At 36.6% G+C, this 23,475-nt stretch overlaps 1 protein-coding gene across 24 annotated transcripts in view; it reads right to left on the bottom strand.

Annotated features, from left to right (window-relative positions):
* The window catches only part of lrrfip2 (leucine rich repeat (in FLII) interacting protein 2), a 113,928-nt gene that overhangs the window by 28,620 nt on the left and 61,833 nt on the right, over nt 1-23,475 (bottom strand). For 13 of the 24 annotated variants that reach the window (XM_053232588.1, XM_053232585.1, XM_026936128.3 and 10 more), the window contains 8 exons: nt 23,141-23,236; nt 22,088-22,132; nt 19,478-19,525; nt 18,128-18,184; nt 17,475-17,546; nt 17,263-17,376; nt 16,694-16,738; nt 648-782 (listed from right to left, as the gene is read on the bottom strand). In XM_053232588.1, the coding sequence (XP_053088563.1) occupies nt 648-782; nt 16,694-16,738; nt 17,263-17,376; nt 17,475-17,546; nt 18,128-18,184; nt 19,478-19,525; nt 22,088-22,132; nt 23,141-23,236 (612 nt within the window). The remainder of the gene's footprint in view (nt 1-647; nt 783-16,693; nt 16,739-17,262; nt 17,377-17,474; nt 17,547-18,127; nt 18,185-19,477; nt 19,526-22,087; nt 22,133-23,140; nt 23,237-23,475) is intronic. The other 11 variants (XM_034302986.2, XM_034302987.2, XM_026936187.3 and 8 more) reach the window with 3 other exon arrangements.

Genomic DNA, 23,475 nt, shown 5'->3' with positions numbered 1-23,475 from the left:
CAACCAAAATATGAATCAGAGTTAATAACAAAATTCTAATAGTTAATAGTCTAAAATTTTATTAGTTAAATAACATCTTTGGATGACAAACAGGAAGGAAGCTATTGAAGAAAAACTATTTCTGACATATGACCTTGCTGTGACCTTGATCCTGTTTGGATCAATACCAAAATCTAATCAGCTCATCTGCTGGTTACAATGATAATTCGATATAAATCTCATTCAACCACTCGTTCTTGAGATATTGCACTAAAGAAAATCGAGAATCTAGGAAAGACACATAGACGGACCGACAAACGGATAGACAGATAGCAAAATATCGTAGATAGCCAATAATAGGCCTTGGTTCCTGAATGTGACTGAGTAAGTAACTACTGTGTATGACAAACAGGAAGGAAGGAAGATCAATATCAAAGGATCAATACCAAAATCTAATTCCATATAAATCCTACATACATTCAACCACATGTTCTTGAGATACTGTGCTAACGAGAATCTTGGACGGACGGCCAGACAACCCAAAAACATAATGCCTTCCTCACTTAGTGGCAGAGACATAAAAACAGTGTTGGCCACTTGTAATTTTTCAAGCAACATACACTAATGAACACGGTCAATAATAAAGAGAATTGCATATCATGTCTTACCCTCAGATCACTGAGAGAGGCATCTGGTTCGATGACAATACTGGACATGTCCCCGCTGCCTCGTCTGGATGAAGTACCACCAAGAGAGGCCAATGTGGCAGCAGAGAGGCCTGGAGTGGCACATCGAGATGATGGCTACAACACACAACATTAAATACATTTATAAGTATACAGCAGCAACATCCATTCTGTACAGTGATATCTTCATAAATGGCTACACCATTTACTCCCAGGACCTCAGAAGACACTCCAAGGTCAAAACCTATATTAAAAAGCTGAAACCGCAATCAGATTTATTTTCGCCAGTAATAAAGAACTCATGCCAATGGTATTGACAGGGATGTCTCCACCTGCAAAAAGTCTAGTCCATCTTGTTACTAATTGGTATGCCTGAAATACCCTTAAATTATTTTTTTAAACAGAAAAGAAGCTATTGAAAAATCTATTTCATACATTTGACCTAGCTGTTATCTTGACTCCATGTGGCTCAATTCCAAAATCTTAGATCAAGTGCTAATTTGGATCTCAGACCAATGGAATGATGGATGGTAAAAATCATACATAGCCAGAAAATTGGCTTTGAGTTCCTGAACAGGAACATGTAACATCTCTGTATGAAAAACAGGAAGAAAGTTATTGAAAAAAAAACAAAACTTTTTTTCCAGACATTTGACCTTGCTGTGACCTTGACCCTGTTTGGAACAATTCCAAAATCTCATCAGTTCATCTACTGGTTACAATCATAATTCCATGTAGATCCTACAAACATTCAACAACTTGTTCAAGATATCACATTATTGAGAATCTCGAACGAATGAACAGATGGTTGGAAGCAGTCTGAAAACATAATGGTGGAGGCATAAAAATTACTGTTCTTCTAGTGGGATGGGGGGCGTTCTTGAGTTCTTGCCTTAGGAAGGCAATAACGGCCAGTGACTCCACCTTAAGGGCCCAAAATACTGTAGTGTTTCTGGCTAGAAACCACAAAGTCATGCAGAAACATGCTTATTTTTATTTTAAATAGCAGCTGTGTGTGCAACCAATGTCCAGAATGAAAGGTCACTTTGATTAACATGACAATATGTTGGATGCGCCACCACTGCAGTCTTGTTTAAAACAGGCTTAAGTGGAGCCGCACATTAAACGACAGGTTATGGAATATTATTAATAAACAGACAATTTTAGTATTTTTAAATATTTCATAAATTATGTTCATGTACATACAAATATGCTGAAAATCTCCTGCGACCCCATCCGCCTCTCATTCAACCCTCAGCGGAGACGCGCCTGCAACCTATGGGCTTAGGTTATATTACTGGGAAAATCATTGCCAAATTTTTATTCTGTCATCAGTAAAGCATTTTTACATTTGCCCTGCTAAAATGTATAGTGGCTAAACCAGTTTGTCACATCTCAGCAGAGGCAGACAGATTTTGCTTTAAACAATAAACATAAGAGATACCATGATGTTATTTATACTAGAAGATAGGGGTGTAACGATTCACTTCAGTCAGTATTCAATTCAATTCACAATACTGTCTTCATGATTCAATTCAGTTCGATTCTAGGAACATTCTGAACAAATTTTGAATGAATAAAAATTATGACCAAAGACTACTTTTTTAATTTCTGAATCATAAACAATGCAAAACAATGTGCCTTTTTGTCAGTATAAAACTAAATAAATCAAAAATTGCTACAAACAGGTTTAGCATTGTAAACAAAATATACTACAGGTTCATGATATCTTAAATATAAATAAATAAATTTATCAATTTTCCCAAAAAATTTGATTGAAAAAACAAAGTGTCTGACCCAGAGAAAATGATGGATTGAAACATAATGAGCTCTGTAGCAGCACCTGAGGTGTCATTTTAACTCTAAATAGAGCTCCAAAGTCGGCTAAAATGTCCACTTCTGTGGTCTCTCTCTTGGGCACTGTCGACCGCAGTGACACGGGCTGGTGTCATTTGAAAGCTAGTAAAGAGCTCTTCTTAACTCTTACAACATAATTGTGTAACCATATAACCTATAATGCATGTCAGTCATTGCGCCTATAGGGCTATCTGGAACTAATAGTGCAGGCTCTCCATGAAAGAACTTGATCACGTGACCAGCATGCTCTCTATATATTTACCTTTATGGGATGCATAGATTTGGACCTCTGGTGTTCAAATAGTGCAATTTCTTTAGATATATAATTAATAAAATGCTGATATTGCACATTTCCATGATGCATAATTTTTGCATCATTTTTTCAATTTTTTGCAACATGAGGCTTTATTATAGCCCTACTAACAGAGTATTTGGAGGTACTTGAGGCACATATCTGCAACACACTTCAGACAGAAGCACAACTCTCTCTTTGCAGGACTCATCAGAACCTTCAGCTAAACATGCCTTTCAAGTTTCATGAAAATCCAGGCAAGCAATCTTGCGCTAGAGCTGTCTGAGTAAATTTAACTCTGCCTTGCTAAAATTCACTGGCATGTGGCAGCTACATTGTTTATGAAACTCACCATGTTTTAGATTTTTTTAATTATTGAAGTTCTTACAGTGTTACGTAATGTTGTGAAGTTCACAAAAAGACTAGTTCACAAAAATAGGTTTGGCATATTATGCAAATTATCTTAAATTGGAGTTGACGGCACTAAATAGCGCTTCCCAGTGACCAAATTGAGTAAACTCAAATCAGTTTCTAGTTGGTTCCTCCAAAATAACCATTTAAGTTTCATGAGTTACAGGCACAAAACGTGGTAAGTATGTTCATCTATGGTCTATTTATTGTTCCATATAACTTGACAAGAACTGGGCACTTCAGGTCATAATTTGCAAAGCATGCTTGTACCTCGCAGATGTGTGCTTGCGGCTATATGTAGGAGTCCAAGCACAAAGTGCTGGAACTCATTTAGTTTTCTTCCGATTTCTTCTTCTTGGTCAGCATACCAAATTTCAACTTGATCTGACTTACGGTTCCCAAGAAACAGTTATCTAACCTTAGCTCAACCCCCTTCGTATGACCACAACTTCAAACTTTGCGGACCTCTTCTGAACCTTGTCCTAAACACGCCTGTCAAGTTTCATGCGAATCCACGCAACGAGTCCCAAGTTACCACTGTTTGAGTAAATCAAGCTCCACCCCAATAGGATTGGTTTGCATGAGCCAGCCATATTGTTTACAAATCTCAACATGTTTTGATAGTTATTGAAGCTTACATATTGTTAAGTAATATGACACAAACTTTGTAAAAATATGGCAAGAATCCTAGGATTAGTTTGCAAAAATAGGTTTTGCATATTATGTAAATTATAATTCATTTGACTGGACAGCACTACATGGTCCAAAGAGGCAATTTTTTGATGGTTTGTGTAAAAGAAACATGAATATCGCCCCCGAGTGGCCAATTTCAGTGAGACTGCTGCATGACATAGTACCAGGTCCCTACCTGAAACTAACATTCTTTTTTTTTTTTGTTGTTTTTTTTTTTTTTTTTAGGTAATCTGGTCATCATCCCCTTACAGATTAGGACAGAGCAGCAGCATACCAAATTTCAGCTTGACTGGATTTATAGCTCATGGGAAACAGTTATCTGACCTTAGCTCCACCTCAGTGTATGACCATGCTCCAAATGTTGCATATGACCTCAGAATCATGTACTATCTAGGTCGTCATCAAAAATCCATTAGAGGTTAACACATTGATGCATTGTAACAAATTTCAACTTGCTGAACACTGATGCAGCATACCAAATTTCATTGATGCAGCACACGAAATTTCACACTGACATAGCATACCATATTACAATTTTCATGCAAATCCATACATACACTGATGAGTTACAGCTGTTTGAGTAAATTACACTCCTAATAGATTCATGTGTGGCAGCCATATTGTTTACAAATGTTATACATGTATTTTGATAATTATTTAATTTCACATTCTCCTAAGTAGTTTGAAATCAATTTTGTGAAGATTGGCCAAAAATCCTAGGACTAGTTTGCAAACAGGTTTAGAATATTATGCAAATTAGCAAAAAATCCATCACGGCAAATTAGTGTGGGGCCTAGCTGAATTCAGCTGAAGCCAAGGAATAAGAGGAGAAAAAGAATTTTGACTGTACCATTCACAGTTCATGAGATATGTGCCATAGGGTAAATGTGTGCTATAGCACCACCAGGCTGATGCATGCCCCTTTTACTTGCCTTGAGTATTCTGTACCATGAGAAAATATGGTGTTTCTATGTCTTATGGTCTTTGCTGCCTGAATATTTTATGAAATTTGGTATTCTGAGAGTGAATTTTTTGATGATCTATGTAAAATAATAAATGTAGAATTCTAATTTCATTTATGATCATAAAATACACTACGCAAAGTACAAACACTTGACCTCATGTAGAAGACAGTCTGTCTCCTGATTAGAACAAGGCATGGTGCCCTTAGAAATGGACCGAATGTTCTTGCCTTGACTATGCCATAAGCCACATATCAATGGTGCAGCAGTTTTCTAAACTTCTTGACACACATAATGGACACACACATCTTCAAAGATAAACGTTTCCTGCTGCTGGGCAGAGGAAAAGATGGTACGTTAGGTGTAACCAAAGGGCAGAGAGTTCTTTGTTTGAATGTAACTAATTAAGTGGGACAATGTTTCATTCATCCTATACATTCACTGAACACTTCATTAGGAACACCTAATGCATTCATGCAATTAATCAGCCAATCGTGTGGCAGCAGTGCAATGCATAAAATCATGCAGATACGGGCCAGCAGCTTTGAGTAATGTTCACAGCATCAGAATGGGGACCGTGACATGATTGTTACTGCGAGACAGGCTGGTTTGAGTATTTCTATAATTGCTGAGATTTTCATGCACAACAGTCTCTAGAGTTTACATAGAAAGATGCAATACAGAAAAACACATCCAGTGAGCGGCAGTTCTGTGGACAGAAACACCTTATTGATGAGAGAGGTCAATGGAGAATGGCCAGACAGGTTCTAGCTGACAGACAGGCAGTAACTCATTTAACCACTCTGTACAATTGTGGTGAGCAGAAAAGCATCTCAGAATGCACAAAACATATCATTCCTTAAGGTGGATGGGCTACAACAGCAGAAAACCATGTCGGGTTGAAGCTGCAGTGGGCACAGGTTCACCAAAACTGGACAGTTGAAGCCTGTCTGATGAATCTTGAGTTATGCTGAGGCACAAAGATGGTAGGGTCAGAATCTGTGAAGCTGGTGGAGGTGGTGTAATGGTGTGGGGAATGTCTTCTCACTGGGGAGAGGTATTGGCCATTTTAGCCACTTATTGAGTTTACACAGCTGGCTTCAAAATGCATGCACTCCATACAAGACTGCTTTTATTGAGAATTTTACTCTTTTTTTTTGGAATCACACATCTTTCTTTAGAAATGATGGTATTCACCCTAGCAGGCTTGGCACACAAGTTTTAGCAAACAGTATGTTCTTGCTGTCTCTAAAGTATGCAACTGACAATTAGACATTCAATCTATTCTGCCTATAATGAACAATTCAGACAATATACCTATAGAGAGTCTTCATTACAGAAACAGAAACAATTTAATTAAAATTCAACTCTCACCAGCTATATCTTCCTTAATTTCACAGACACACTTTAAACTCGCTTTTTTAAATGTTAGGTCCACTACAAAACAAAACAGAATTTCTTGGTGCTCTAATTGTTGACCATGAGCTTGGCTTTATATTTCTCACTGAAACATAGTTATCTTCAAATGGAACAGCTACACTTACTGAGGACTGTCCTCCTAATTACTCTGCTATACACACTACGTGACAGGGTAGGGAAGTGGAGTTGCATGTGTGTACAGAGACGTGTTTGAGTACGATAATGTAAAGCTAGGTGAGTTTGCGTTCTTTGAATATTTTGCTTGTGTAGAATGTGAAAATCTTTCAACTTTTTTGTAGTCATTTATAGACCAACTAAGAGTAATACAGCCTTCCTTGATGAATTTTTGGAACTATTTTAAGTTTTGTCAACCAGCTATGATAAAATTCTCCTAGTTGGAGATTTTAATTTACACATTGATAATGCTCAGGATTCTAAAGCAATGGATTTTATAAGGCTTACTGAATCAATGGCCTACTCGCAACATGATTCAACACCAACATATATACAAAATGCAGTAATTCACTGTTTCTTTCCATGGATTTATTTATGTATTTAATGCTAAATTAAAAGATTCATTTGACTTAATTGCTCCTGAAAGATTGAAAAAGTTTACAGCATCTCAGAATGTTCCATGGAAGACAGCTGAGGTTAAACAGCTTAAGAGGAACCATCAGTTAGCTGAATTACTATGGAGAAAAACAAAATTACAAGTGCACCCTGAGAGTCTCAAGAAACACATTCCTACTTATAATACTGCCATTAAACTGGGAAGTCACTCATCAAGACAATATGATATTTCATTTGGAGTTCTATGAGGATTTATTTTAGGACCCTTGCTTTTCTCCCTCTACATGTTACCTCCTGGTAGACTCATGGGTCATTCCAACTCAAGTGGTCCAATACAGGTGGCTTGACCATTTTTAATTTCCCTAATTTAAATTTTTTTTGAGTGATTACCTGTATGTATTGGCATTGCAAAACCACCTTTTTTTTTTTTTTTAATTTTTAAATTTTTTTTTATAATTTCACTTGGTTTAACCACGATGGCCATCTTTGTGTCACGGTACACAAAAAATTTTTGTTATACAGCTATTTACAGAAACCTCAATATCTCGGCTCAAGATGGTCTTTGGTCCTTGGAACAAAAACTGATCTCTAGAACACATTACAAGGTATATGTATATATATAAATATTTTGCACGTTCTTGTTCCTTAGACTTGAGCCCTACTGTAATGCTCAGAATTGCTCACAGTTCCACTATTAGGGTCAATTTATAATGGGAAGGGTTCGAGTCTCAGTCTTAATTTTTTAGGGGGTATCTAAGTAAGTATAGTGTTCATGCAGAACATTTGAGGTTTGAGACTTCTCGCTTTCTTTTTTTTTTTTTTAAGGGGCAGAGAATTTTTAAAAAAATTCCCTTCACTGTAAAAATTTTAAGATTGAAGTTCCACTGGTTACAGAGCTAGGGCTAGTAGAAGTCTGGGGAAAAGCCTAGTTTATTCATGCATTTTGAGAAATGAACATAGTTATGCAGATAACACACAACTTTTACATAAATGTCACCGGGTAATCAAGAGTCAATTAACAAATTAATTACATGCTTGAAATATCCGACTGGATGTCGCAGAACTTTCTGCAGTTAAACCAGGATAAATTGGAGATATTAATTGTAGGAGATAAACACAAAAGAGAAGATTTATTGTACAAGATGAGCCAATCAATGATCAATAATTTCTCTAAGGTTGCATTTTATCATTTGAGGAACACTGCAAAGGTTCATCCATCCATCTAAAGAAGATCCAGAAAAACTCATATTAGATTACTGTAATACTGTCTTTTATGTATTTCCGAAAAAATATATATTTATTTACCCATTACAGTTAGTACAAAATGCAGCTGCTCGGCTTCTAACGCAAACTAAAAAAAAGAGAGACCATATTACTCCTATGCTGAAGGAACTGCACTGATATCAATACTGGATGTCACAGGTAAAGTGCTCTTATTAGTTTTTAAATGTTCTTAATGGCATTGTCACTGTGTATTTAGCAGAATGCCTAATGGATGAAACTGCTTTTAGTGTCCATGCTCCCAGGATGTGGAACTCACTCCCAGCATATATCCGTCAGGTACTTTCACTAAATATATTTAAAATGCAGCTTAAAACACATTTATTTACCTTGGCTTTTAATTACTCCTCTCATATTATGTTTAGAACTCCTTGTTTATCTCAACAATCTTAATATTTTATTTTCTGTTTGATTATTTTTATTTCTTAATGACATTTTAGTTGTAATATTTTATTTCCATATTTAATGTTGTGTTGCATCATTATTGTTTTATTATTTTAGCACTTTATTATGTCTTTTCCATTGTGAAGCACTCTGAGCTGCATTTTATATATGAAGGATTCTACATATACAGTTCTTCTTCTTCTTCTTCTTAATATTATTATTATTAATTCATAGATGAACAATACTTATCAAGTTTTGTGATGTTAGCACAATGCTTGTTGTGTGAAATCCCTGCTAAAAGGATTCTGAAGTGATTCAGTGATCATTAAAAATCCAGTTACAATTATCAGAATGATGCAGCACACAAAATATCAGTTCAATTGGACTATTGGTTCCTGAGAAACAGCTATTTTGACTTAACTCCACCCTTCGACACCCCCAACCTTTGGACATGTCCTCAGATCCTTGTGAACATGTCTTTCAAGTCTGGTTCAAATCAAGCTGGGATATGCGAAGAAAAGATTTTCACTGTGCTGTACCGAGTTTGGTGACTGTAGGTGAAACTGACCCCACCACTTTAGTGGGCTACAGAGCACCCCTCCACGCCCATGTCTTAGCTTTTTTTCCTAGACCTAATGACCAACAATTGACATGTGTGCCAACTTCCATGAAATTTTAAGCATGCTAAGAGCTTCGTAACACCTGAATATACAAAGAAGAGAGTATTAAAGTTTGATGCGTTACCACGCCAACACTATTTAGGATATCAAGAATCCTGTCACAATTTTACATCAGCCATGTCTTGACATTATTCTGACAAAGTTTGAGGTGATTTGGGTAAATATAAGAGGATTATTGCAAAGTCTGTTGTATTTCACACACTTCCTACTGCCAGTTGGTGGTGTTATGACTGTGACTCACAATAGCCACCTCCATTTGATCAGCCCCCAGTACCAAACATACAGCTCAAGTTTGATCTAAATCACTCAATGCATGCAGAAGATATGAGACAGTTCCTGTTTCCCCTTTTTTGATATAAATTCATTGCCTCGCCATGGCGAAACCATTCAAGATACCAAAAATCCCTTTGCGATTTAGCATCCTCAATGTCTTGGCATAATCTTGACCAAGTTTGGTGACAATCACTTGAATCTCCTAGGAGGAGTATTTAAAAGTTCAGAGCCTACACTTTTCACAAAATCCAAAATGACCGACTTCCTGAAAATCCGGCAGAGCTAATGATTTTCAGTAAGAAAGTTGTTCAGGTCGATGAGAACAATGTGTGTACTGAGTTTTGTACATATATGTACAAGTATGTACGATATATGCTCCAAGTTTATGTACCGTGTAAAAGGGGTGCCGCAGAGCCCCTCCACCACGCCCATGTGCTACCCTTTGCCTGGGCCCAATGGCCAACGACTCTGCCCTTAGATTAATAAAAGAATAATAATAATAATAATAATAATAATAAAAATAATCCGTAGGAAAACAACAGGGCCCTGCACACTTCAGTGCTTGGGCCCTAAAAAAGAATTTTGAGTGAAAAGTTCTTTGATATATGGTTCTTGAGATATGAAAGTAAACCTTTAAAGTAAAACATAAAGTAAACACTTGCCCTATAGTGCCACCATCTTGGTTGCCTGAGCAGCGGGAGGGAGTACTACCTGTTGATACAGTTTAATGTCCATATGACTTATGGTTTGGTGGGTATGATACTTTTCAGTGGGGAATCAGAAGAAGAAGAAAAAGAAAAAGAAGAAGTAGAAGAAGAACACAACTAGGGCTCCAGCACTACATGCTTGGACCCTGTGCCAGAGGGGGCGTGGTTGAGCATCAGTTGTGGATAGAGAGGAGGTGGGTTAAACTGGAAGGTAACGAGTGACTGTGCATTATTACCTGCAGCCTACTAACAGTACTGTGCAGTACCGTCTTAGGCAAATCCAAAGAAATACTATAAAGCAAAGATGCCATCAAAAAAATGAAATTGTACATTTCTACATAAAATAATACTATAAAGAGCAGTAAACAGTAACAAACTAAACAAAGTCAATATTCAGTTTGACAACCCACTGCTTTTTTTTTTTTTCAGTAATTAGAATTCAGGTACAATTTGTTCAGTTTTATAAGCAAGTTGGCTGGTAAGTTTTACTGAGCATCTAGGAGAATCTGCCACAGTTGTTCTGAAGACTTTGACTATTGCACTTGTTTCTACAAGTATTTTTTTTTTGTAAAATTAAATTCCTTGATAGAAAATTAATGTTTGGAAACCCGCAGGAAAGGGTTCAACTCAATAATTCAGAAGTTATACAACAGGCAACATAAAATAGCCAAAAGACTTTTGCACAGTCCTGTATGAGCTAGAGAAAGACAAAGCTGATGGATTCTGCACAAAACACATACACGGAGCATGAACTTGAATGAAGTGAAAGCCAAAAACTTTTGAAACTGTATTTTGCTTCTCATTTTCCATTAAGTTTATGAAAAAAGCACTTAAACTTGCCTTCAAAAGAATAAAGTGAGACCTGAAGCTCCAACAAAATCCTCCTACACACACACCCTGGGTTCTCCAGTAGCAGAGGACTCATATGCCCCCATGGAAATCTCCCCACTCAGCAAAATCATTAAGTCCCTTGCCAGCATCTACCAAGCCAGACAACAAGCCTCTTTTGACCTGTGCAATGAGCAACAGCTGCGCTTTGAAGCCATTGCTCAGGAGCACATCACCTTTCCTGCTGTGACCTCTCCCACCAGCCAGCATGTGACGCTCATGAAGTTGGCATCCACTGATGATCTGGAAGCCTTTACTGAGCTTTTTGAGAGTGTGGTAGCTGTTTGGGAATGGCCGGAGGACGAATGGGCTCTGTGACTCCTCCCCTTGCTGTCTGGGGAAGCCCAGTTCGCAGCAGAGCAGTGTTTACCACCCCCAGTAGATGGACCGGTTGAGCGATTTCAAATCAAGTGGCTTTTCATTAAAAACATGATTCATAAATTTATAATGTCCATAAGAATGCTCAGAATCAGGATAAGTGCCTCAAACCCCTGTTATTTCCAGTATGAGAGGATCCCACAAGCCTACACTGGGTTCTTCCCATTTGAATTACTCTACAGGTGCAAGACCTGGGGCATCTTAGATGTCATTAGGGGAACGGATGGCTCTAGGCCGGATGGCTCCCCAGTCCGAAGGCATGGTCAAACGTCAGCTGTGGTTGAAGAGAGAAAGCAGGTTGAACCAGCGAGTAATGATTGGTCCCACCTGTGTGTTATTACCAACAGCCTACTTATGAGTGTTTTTTTTTTTTTTCCCCAGTAGGAGCCAAGCGCCTGAGGTGACGAAGCGTGCGCACAACATAAACACACACAAAGCATGAACTTGGACATGAACAAGGTGAAAGAAGCCAACTATTGAGACTGTGCTTTGTTTCTCATTTTCCGTGAAGTTTATGGAAAAAAGTGCTGAAAACTGTCTGCAAAAGAATAAAGCAAGCCCCAAAGCTCTGTCAAAATCAGTCTTACTCTCAGGTTCTCTTATAGTCCCCTCCAAAAGTATTGCAATGGCAAGGCCAATTATATTATTATCCTATACACCGAAGACATTTGGATTTGAGATCAAACGATGAATATGAGAAGACAGATCAGAATTTCAGCTTTCATTTCCTCATATTCACATCTGTAAAACAGGATATAAATTACTTTTTGTATGAACCCACCCATTTTTCAAGTGACCAAAAATATTGGAGCATGTGACTGACAGATGTTTCTTGTGCCCTGTTAAATTGATTGTTTAAATTGAATGTTCAATTTACAGCTCTGAATGTCTACTCTTGGTTTGAGCCATGGGTTTCACCTGTGAAGACTGCATTTGTTGTTAAAAGGGATAAACCCTCATCAAGACCAGAAAGCTGTCTAAGGGAGAAAGTCAAGACATTTTGAAGCTGAGAAAAGAGGGAAAATCAATCAGCATTGAGCAGAGCCAATACAATTTGGAATGTCCTGGAAAAGAAAGAAACCACTGGCATTCAGACATGGAACTCTTTGGTAGTGGGGAACCTTACTTGGGACAAATATGTTAAAATTGGTCAAAAAATAAATAACTAAACCTGCCCAATTTCAGAGCTCCTGAACAATTTTGTTTGAATTTTGTTGTTGGCTATGTACTTCAGATATGTAATGCATCATTTTGCTGTTACTGATGTCTGTTGTCTCATTCAGTACTAAGGAGAACACTGGATGTTTTAGAACAAACTTGTCAATATCATCCATAAGTGTGCTTGCAATAGCTTGGTGCATTTCTGACACATCTTTCTAATTTCAGTAGCTTCCACAGTTTGATGTGTCTGTCTTAAGCTGTTTGAAAAAGGCCACTCCAATTCTTTCATTAATTTCACCAGCTGGCTAAACTTCGAATTAGCTAAGTAATCTACTTCTGGGCAGCAGGCTGTTTCAAAAAGGCCTCTAATCTCCTCCTCACCCTGTAATTATCCAATTTTGATAGCATTAGCCATAGCGGTCTTTGCTGCTTCTTTAAAGTTCTTGTAGTTCCTGTTGACATAGTTCCTGTTTTCGAGTTTTATTAATAATCTCCCAGAGTTATCAAGTGGATCACCGTCTGACCGCACAGAACTTGATCAGGTAACTGAAGTCAATGTTCCACTTATAGTCAATGTTCCACTACACTCTAGATAATGTAGATCCACTTAAAAGAAAAATAATTGGAGAGAAAACACTAGCATCACCTGATATAACAATCACACACATACCTTAAAACATACCACTCAAAAATTAGAATGTAAATGGTGTCAAACTAAATTGGTAGTATTTCAAATGGTATGAAAGGAGAGCCTTATAAGCTGTAGAAAATCTCTTAGTGCTGCTCTATCAACATACCTCTCCACTTTAACAGAAGATAACAAAAATAATCCTAGATTCTTATTTAATACTGTAGCATTAAATAAGAATTAACTAGGAATAAGACCACCACGGAAACATGCACACCATCAATATGGAGTAGTGATGACTTCATGAATTTTTTCAATGGCAAAAATTAAGACTATAAATTTAAAGCCATACAATCTGATAACTACCCCTGTAGATAACAATATAACTATATCAGATCAGCGATTAGAATGTTTTATGCCCCGTCGAGAGACCAAACTAATTTCACTAACTTCCTCATCAAAATCCTCAGCTTGTATGCTAGATCCCTTACCTACATGTTTTTTCAAAAAGATAAGAAGCAATTGAAACTCTTCTAAAAATGTGTATATGTGTGTATATATATATATATATATATATATATATATATATATATTTTACTAGGATATCCTTCTTTCATCTCAGAAATATTGCCAAGATAAGAAATATAATGGTCCAGGAGGTGCATAAAGTCCTTGCTAGAACCAGAAGAAATGACCACATCACCCCTATCTTATACACACTGCAGTGGCTCCCAATCAAATTTCGCATTATAAAATACTACTATTTACTTATAAAGCACTGAATGGTCTCGCCCCATAGTACCTGAGTGAACTTCTCGTCTTTTATTATCTGCCATGCCTACTTTGATCAAAAAGGTGCAGGCTATTTGTTGGTACCTCGCATAGTGAAGGCAGCAGAGCTTTCTCGCCCCACAGTTATTGAACAGCCTTCCAATTAGTGTTCGGGACTCAGACACAGTCTCAGTGTAAGTCTAGGCCGAAAAGATATTTGTTTAGTCAAGCCTTTTGTTAATAGTTTTTTCTTAGGTAAAAGAGCAAATCTGGAGGATTCTTGGGCATCGAGTGTTGTGGTGAACTGGGATCTTTGGATGTTGTGGACGTTAGAGTGACTGGCCGCTTTATGTCCCAGGGCGCCCTCATGTCTGTGTTACCTTCTGGCTCTCCCTTTTAGTTATGCTGTCATAGCTAGTCTTGCCAGAGTCCCTGCTTGTACTCTGCACACAATGTACATTGGCCATTACGTGACAATGAGCATACCTAATAATCAGTGCTTCTTTTTCTCTCTGTCTGTCGAGCTACACATGCTACTTCTGATTTACCAGTGATCCTGACCTCTTCTGCTATCCAGACCTGCCTGATCCATCCTGATGCCCACCTTCAGGTTGGAGTTCTCATCACTCCCTGCTGCTGGGGATGGCCCCATATGGACAGCCTAAAGATACATGAGATTACTGTGGATGGTACCACTTAGAAACCATAAAGATGGCTTTGGACTGCTATTGACATGAACAGTTTTGCTATGGTGGCTTAGGACGGCAATTGCTATGGTAGCTTTAGGACTGCCATTGCCAAAAACAGATTTGCACTCAAGTCTCCATCACTAAACAGTTGATACCTTCAACAAAACAGACTTCATGTTAAAACTATAATGAAATTCCTGGTTACACAATGGCACTTTTTGACTATATAGCACACAGTTACAGAAGGGAATTATTTATAATTGCACTATCTGGTGTCATCCAGATGAGGAAAGGTTCCCTTTTGAGTCTGGTTCCTCTCAAGGTTTGTTCCTCATATGGTCTGAGGAAATTTTACCTTGCCACCGCCACCTCTGGCTTGCTCATTAGGGATACATTTAAAAATTTTAATTTTATATATTTGTATATTTATATTTATAAATAAATAAATATGACAATGTCCATTGTTAAAAGCTTTGTACATATAAAAATTTAATTAAAAATATTATTTCAACAGCAGGTGTGTGTGTAATTCCATTTGAGTGATGAATTACCATTGATATTTTTGTAACATCAGCTGGTAAATTCCGAACTACTGTACATATTGCAAATTGAGTAACTCATTTCCCCATTGTTTACTGCTAGCCACAGACACATTTTTAGCCCACTAGCCTGAAACATGTCTTTGCACAACTTCTCCTCTTTCTGGTCTTCATATTTGCTTATCCTTTTTAACAACTAATGCAGTCTTCACAGGCAAAACCCAGGGTAGACATGCAGAGCTATTACTTGTTTAAATAATAAATCTAACAGGGCACACCTGGGCAACAGGAAACACATCAGGCACATGTTCCAATATTTTTGAGCACTTGAAAAATGGGTGGGTTGAAACAAAAGGTGCCATGTTCTAAGCTGTTTAACACATCTAGAAATTAAATCTGAAATTTGATCATTTGATGTTGATCTTTTGAGCTCAAACCCAACTGTCTTCAGTGTATGGCAAAACCAAAAGCATTTGCCTTGCCTTTCCAGTACTTTCGGAGGCGACTGTAAATATTCTCACCTCAACGCAGCATACCAAATTTCAGCTTAGGCGTTATCTGACCTTAGCTCCATCCCCTATGTATGACCATGCCCTAAACTTTGCATATGATCTCAGAATCTTGTCCTGTGTATGCCTTTAAGTTATGTGTGAATCCATGCAACACATCACAAGCGACAGCTGTTTGAGTAAATTTGGCTCTGCCTCATAAGAATTGATTGATTGATTAATTGATTGTTGAAGCCATATATTTTCACAAATGTCAACAAGTTTTCAATAATTATTGAAGTTCACCTTCTACTGATTAAGAGGACATACATTTTCTGAATATAGGCTAAAAATCCTAGGACTAGTTCACAAAAGTACATTTTGCAATAAGTGTACATGAGTGGATTTAAATGGCTCATGAGCCTTTTTTTGTATGGAAGAACTCAAGGAATCCAGCAAAAATGATTTTTACTGTAGGTTACTCAGTTTGTGATAGAAGAAGAAGAAAAATAACAAGAAGAAACAAAAACAATAGGGTTCAAGGCACTACATGCTTGGGCCCCTAATAAGCAGAAAAACAAGAAGAAACTAAGCACTTTTAGTACTTGGCTCCGTAATAATAAACTGAGAATAAACAAAATTAAATATAGATTTTGGTGCCAGTTTAAAAGATAAGGTGAATATTTGCACAGAGTTGACCTTTACATCAAAAAGCCAAATGCAAATCTTTATTAAGGGCGCCATAATTGCAGAATGGATTCTTCATCATAGACAGTCTTAACATCATAGCGACTGTGGAAGTTATCCCAGACAGAAGCCCTGGAGATCCACCGAATTGTGGAATAGGCACATAAACCGTAGCTTTAGTCTCATGTCTGGGTTTTATGCATAGGGCTCCTGATCACAGACACAAACATTGTCACCTCAACTAAACAGCATCAGTGTTCATATACTCACCCGACTGAAGGAATCTGAGTACTGCTTGTCACTTTTTTCGTCCAACTAGAAGGAAAAAGAAACTGTCATCAGATTGTTTCTAATTAAAATTTTAAAAATGCTGCCCCATTCTGCCTGCAAATGAGAAGAGAAAAGTGGATCAAGTTATGTTTAGGGGTTGTGTAAAATGCATCACAAAGCTGTTCCAACATTTACAGCAACTCAACATACTGTTTTCCCAAAACACAACCAAAAAAGTGAGAAAGAACAGGCTTTACATTCTCTGCTGCCCAAAAGCATTTGAGACACACTCCGTTAGAGTTTCATCAAACAGGTTATACCTAACAAATCTCATTACTGCAGGGGCAAAGTGTGGTATAACTCTCAGGCAGTTGGCATTTTGTATGTGAAATTATTATATTTATATGCATGTAAATATTCACACAAAATGATTATGAAATCCAAACTGTACATTTAGTAGCATACATTTAAAAAAGAAAAAGAAAAAAAATTGTTTAGCCTTGAGACACGCACGTATGTTAGACACACATTAATGAGTTCATGCAGCAGATCACTGTGCCGTAACTTACAATGTCCAGATCTGGGATGCTCAGATCATCTAGATCAGAAACAATACTACCTCTGCGGTTTGAACGGCTGAAATAGTCAGCGGCAGTCTCACTCATGTCAGAAAGTTCAGATGACTATAAGGTAAAAAATTTAAATGAGCAAGAATGCAAACAAAAAAGGTAGCAAGTTTGTCAAGTTCAAGGAATTGGGTCTGGGGTCGTAGTTAGCTCACCACACTATCCCTCCTTCCATGTTTGATGTGATCCTGAGATGTAGTGCTGGCAGAATCGTCATCAGAAGAGGACTTGGAGATTGAAAAAAATATCATAAAAAAAAAAATAACAATCATTCTAGCATGGGTCACTCACTGAACTTTAAGGGTGCTTTGACAAATGCAGTCCATTTGAATTGTGCCCTGGTGTGTTTTCAGATTGTACAAACACATAATTCTAAACAACCCTTTAGTTTTAATTTAAAGGCTCTGTGTAGAAGCATGTTTCTTAGTTAATGTAAAGACTCTGCAACAGCATGTATTCCAAGACTAAAACAAAAGTATGTATACCATAACAAAAACACACTTGTTCTTGGCTTCTCTTCAGAGATACTTGCAAAATATTCATAATAACTAATTGATATAAGTCATGCAAATAATCTTTGCAACTATTAAGTCTTATGCATTAATATAATAACAAAGTTATGTGAGAACACTGCAATTTTGGGAATCTATGGACCCTATAGACATCCTGGCCGAGCTATAGCTTCTTGTCACTTAAAGACAAAATACACAAAACCTGTAACCTACTGCCACATGTTAGAGACGTTCGTTATGCATAGCTACATGCTGGTTTGGCATGTGGGAGTTAATGCATGGTGCAAAGTGCTTACCACTGGACTACTGCGGGTGGAGCTAGCACCAGAAGAGCACCAGCTGCATTCAGATGTCTGTAAATAAAAGCATCCCATTCAGACTGCCTCCAAATTGGGGCCTTATTTTAGAAGATTGAGATAATCTTGTACAGTGAAAAGTTCAAGTATTGGGACAGTAATGAATATACAACATTCATTCATGTTGTTTATGAAACTGGTTTCATATAAGAAGATGAATGTCTTCTTAAGTACACAAAGTCAGCTTGCATAGGTATTGGCACAAACTAGCACTTAATTTTTGATTTGAAATACAAATTTCATCTCCATGCCAGAGTTTCCGCTAGGAATTTGTGTGTCAGTCACGGTGCCCAGGAACGATGCAGTTTACCAAACAATAACTGTAGTATAATTTAAGCACAATTTGGAGTAAATTGGAGTATAATTTCAGTCATATGTTAATTACTACTGCTGTGAGAAAACGCTGAAATTTTGGGCTATACAAGAATGACACTATCAAGTAAAATTCACGTGCAGTTAACATTTTTTGCATACAGTCAACATTTAAATAAACATAAATAAAATAAACAACAGGTCTATGAATGCTACAAACAACCGAGAACAAGAAAACTTTCCTCTAATGAAAAACATCAGTTTATGACACGGCTGCTAATAACATTTTATTTATCTTTGTTTAACTAGACTGAAATGTATATAAAGAAGCATCTAAACATTACTTTGTACTGCATATTCTCAAATGTACAATATTTCTGCTTCTTTGAGGCAGAACAGGATCATGTGTCTCCATGACCTCAACATGTTACTCACTGTCTCGATTAGGGTGATCAGAATCGCCTGCTTTTAGCAAGAAACTTTTAAGCATCAACTGTTCCACCATTGTCTGGTAAACTTTGTCAGCTCTCTAACTTTCTCAGGTAAAAAATGGATATTAAAGAGAAATGGGAACCATTTAGCAAACTACATGAATCCAATTTTCATTCTTGTCTCGTATTTTGAACACAACCACTGTAGCTGTAATTTGCTAGAAAACAGTGATTCCACAGCAGTGGCTATATGAATTAGAGGCTAGCAGCAGGTAGTGATACACCCCCAGTGCCAGCTCGCTTAAATAGCTAAATTTAAACAATTACTTTTTTCCTTTAGCATATCATCTATATTCATTTAAAGAGACATGTATTATAAAATAAAAGAAGGCGTAGAAAGGATCTTTAATTACCGCAGAGTTTTTACTGGTGAAATACTGGTATTTACCGGCTAACTGAAACCTTTTCCATGCAAAAAATATGTTCTGTATTATTTCACTGGCCAATACTTCACACTGTATTTAAAACTGGAATTTGCAACACTTACAGCTCTGGAACCATATGGCCCATAGAGACCAGCATCACATATTGAGGCCTAAGAACAAAAATAGAGGTCCACTATTCAGCAAAACCATTTTAATAAATAAAGGAGTCATATAATTTATGTGTATTATAAAAAAAAAAAAAAAACTGTTGTGTAAATAAAAGCATGAACACTATTTTTAACTGCATGGGGAAAAATGTATTTCATTTAGTTTGTGATCAGAAGTTTATACAGAATATGAGGTGAGAAAGAAAACTGAGAACCTATTTAGGGTAGAAAAATCAGTAGCCCAAGGGCCAGGGACGAGCAGATACAGTTGAAGACAAAATTATTAGCCTCCTATGAAATATTTCATTATTTTTCAAATAATTACCAAGTGCTGTTTAATGGAGTGAAAATTTTTTCAACACAGCATTTCTAAAGATACTAGTTTATTTAGGAAACTTGTTTGTAAAACAAATAGAAACAAAATTATAACCAAGAATAAAAAAAGTCTACAGGTCAAAATTATTAGCCCTCTGATGTTAATAGACAATAGTGAATCCCTTTTGCTTGATAACAGCCTTTAGTTATTTGTTGTAGTTCTCAACAAGTTTCAGGCATGTCTCCTGAGGAGTTGCAGCCCATTCCTCCTTAGCAAATCTCTCAAGCTCCTCCAGATTTGTTGGTCTCCTGGTATGGACTCTGGTCTTCAGTGTCTTCAGTGTCACAGATTTTCTATTGGATTCAAGTCTGGGCTTTGTGCAGGCCAGTCAAGGACGTTCACTTTGCTCATTTGGAGGTAGTTCTTCAGTGAGATATGCTTTGGGTCATCATCATGCTAGAAGACAAAACGTCGACCCAAATCAAGTTTTGTTGCAGATTGCCTGAGGTTGTCTTTCAAAATCTTCTTGTAGTCTTCCTTTTTCATGTTTCCTTCGACCCTGACGAGATTCCCAGTTCCAAACGCACTGAAACATCCCCACAGCATTATACTCCCTCCGCCATGTTTCACTGTGGGAACGGTGTTCTTTGGGTTGAGTGCCTCTCCCTTCTTTCTCCAAACATAGCCAACATCTCTATGGCCAAAGAGCTCTAGTTTTGTCTCATCTGACCAAAGGACGTGTTTCCAGTAGTCATCATTTTTGTTCAGGTTGTCTTTGGCAAATTTCAGTCTAGCTTGGAGGTGTCTCTTTAGAAGTGGAGTTTTTCTTGGTTGGCAACCTCACAGTCCATTCCTGTGCAGGGCTCTAGTGACCGTCTTCGTTGAGACATCAATCCCAGACTTGACTAAATCATTCAGTAGTGTCTTGGCAGTTGTTCTTGGGTCTTTAGAAACCTCTCTCACTAGTTTTCTTTCCAAAGTTTTTGAAATCTTTCGCTTCCTACCTCTGCCAGTCTTGTTCTCCACTGTGTGGGTCTCTTCAAACTTCTTGATAATACTTCTCACGGCAGTTCTTGACACTTGAAAACACTTTGATGAACGTGTATATCCTTCTCCTCCTTTGTGATCATTAACAATTCTTTTTCTCAAGTCTAAACTAATTTATTTTGTCTTTGCCATGATGACAGTACAAATTATTTTACAAGTTGTTTTGCAAGATACTAATCCTCAGCTTAAAGTGAAATTTAAAGGCTTGAAGGATTAATTAGGTTAATTAGGCAAGTAATTGGACAACAGTGGTGTGTTCCGTAGCCAATCAAACAGATCATTTCTTAATGGGGCTAATAATATTGACCTTGGCAGTTTTTTCTTTTTAAATAAATTATTTTATTCCAGGCAAATTAAAAGAAATAAGGCTTTCTCTAGAGGAAAAATATAATATAAAATACTGTGATAAAATTCCATTACTCTGTTAAACATCACTTGGAAAATATTTGAAAAAGAACTGAAATTTCCTAGGGGGGCTAATAATTTTGTCTTCAACTGTATGTGTCTGGGCTAACTTCCCTTCTAATACTAATAATAATCCGGTGCTGATTTGCCAGAAGATTAAATATTTCTTAATTTGTAAAATATTTCTTTATTTTCATTGCTCTGATATGCATAATTCTGTCATAGTATGATGATTGTATTCTCAAAATATAAACTTTTTTCTTGAAATATTACAACTTCATTCTTAGAATATTGAGAGTTTTTCTGAAACTATATATATATATATATATATATATATATATATATGTATATATGTATATATATATATATATATATATATATATATATATATATATATATATATATATATTTTACAGATGTGGCCTTTAAGAATGTGTTTTTTTTTAGCAAATAATAAAATTATTCTTGAAATATTACAACTTTATTCTCAAAATCTTGTATTCTTATTTATTATATTTTAAACAGTGTCTCTAATATTATAGGCACCATTTTTAGCCTAGTTATTGTTGGTAATGTACACTGGAAACATTCATTTTTCTGTTGGATTGGCCATTGAATTTATGATTTATCCACCCCAAAATTCCTAGTACAAATATATATTAGAAATAATACACGTATTTTGCTTCACTATACCTGAAATAATATAACTCACTGTGACCCTATACAAAAGTATGTTTTGGATGTAAGTATCAATTGTATGTATTTCTACACGCAAAAGCATTTAAGGATAGACTGACCATGCTGAAGCTACGCATCAGCCCTGTGGAGGTAGTGCTGGAAGCCTGTAAGGGGTGGGGGGTTGAGAATTAGAGTACAACATAAGAATACTGTTCAAAAGGCTTAAGCACCCTATCTTTTATACTGAATTTGTCTTAGATATTTATTTTATGACTTTTTGTCTTTAAAAACCTTTTAGATTTCCAAACATTACTTTTCAAACAAGAAAATTAAATTATAGAAACATGGGTCAGTAAAGAGGAAACATGGGTTAATAGGTCAGTAAAGAAGCTAACATGAAGTAATACACCTCTTTTCAGACATTTACATTTATGGCATTTGGCAGACACTCTTATACAGAGTGACTTTCAGAAGTGCTATGAATTCTCTATCAATAAATCTATCCTGATACTGGTTCACTCGGTCACGGACTAAGGGTACTATCAGTCTAAAAATCTCTGTTGGGGTGGTAATATAGTAAGAAATACATAGACAACAAAATAATTTGATTTCCTTTTTTTTTTTAAAAAAATAAAGTGCTTATTTAAGTACTCCATGAAGAGGTAGGTCTTTAGTCGATGTTTAAATGCAGAATGAAAAACAGACATAAGAATAAAAGCTGTCAGGGATTACCTGTAAAATCAGAAGCAAATGTAACAGTGGCAGATTATCCAAGATAGATGCTTAAAATTACCAGCAAATTCCTTACACAACTGCACAAAATGACTACTGATGCCTTTTTAAAGGGTTGCCACGCCAAATACTGACTTTGTTCAGTTTCGCTGTTTACTACTCTTTATAGACATTTATTATGTAGAAAATGTTTAATTTCATTATGTTTTAAGGCTTTGCTCTTAAAAAAAAAAAAAAAGGTTTTTTTTTATTTATTTTTTTTTATATGTGCCTAAGACTTGCACAGTACTGTACATACTTGTACATGAATACACACACACCTACACTCTTAAAACAAGTGTTGAAATACTTTCAGCCTTGTAACTACTATGTCTGAATACAAAATATTTTTTCAACATAGAGACAGTGTATAAGGGCAACAGACAGAAGAAAAGACAAACCCGGGGCTGATGGGTAGAGACACTGGAGGAGATAGGAGGGGGGGGTTTGGAGCTCTTTAGACTGCTGTATTTCCTTTGGTCATAATACAATCCTGTCTACAGTGAGGATATATATAAAAAAAAAGCAATCAGATCAAAAGCGTGCAGATAAATATATAAAATGTGCAATATGAACAAAAATGACATTATGATTATAATGCTACACATTGCTTCTTGTAGCAGTTCTACAAAAATTATCATGCTCATAGAACACAAGTCAACTATTTGTTTGAGTACGCTTTTCTGTCTTTTCCCACTCACTAGTGTGAATGCAGGGCAAGACCCAAGATGCCTCT

This window comes from Pangasianodon hypophthalmus, chromosome 3 (genome assembly GCF_027358585.1).
Source record: "Pangasianodon hypophthalmus isolate fPanHyp1 chromosome 3, fPanHyp1.pri, whole genome shotgun sequence".
In the NCBI taxonomy this organism is placed as follows: domain Eukaryota; kingdom Metazoa; phylum Chordata; class Actinopteri; order Siluriformes; family Pangasiidae; genus Pangasianodon; species Pangasianodon hypophthalmus.
Note: the sequence above shows the minus strand (reverse complement) of the source record. Positions and strands in the feature narration are given on the sequence as shown.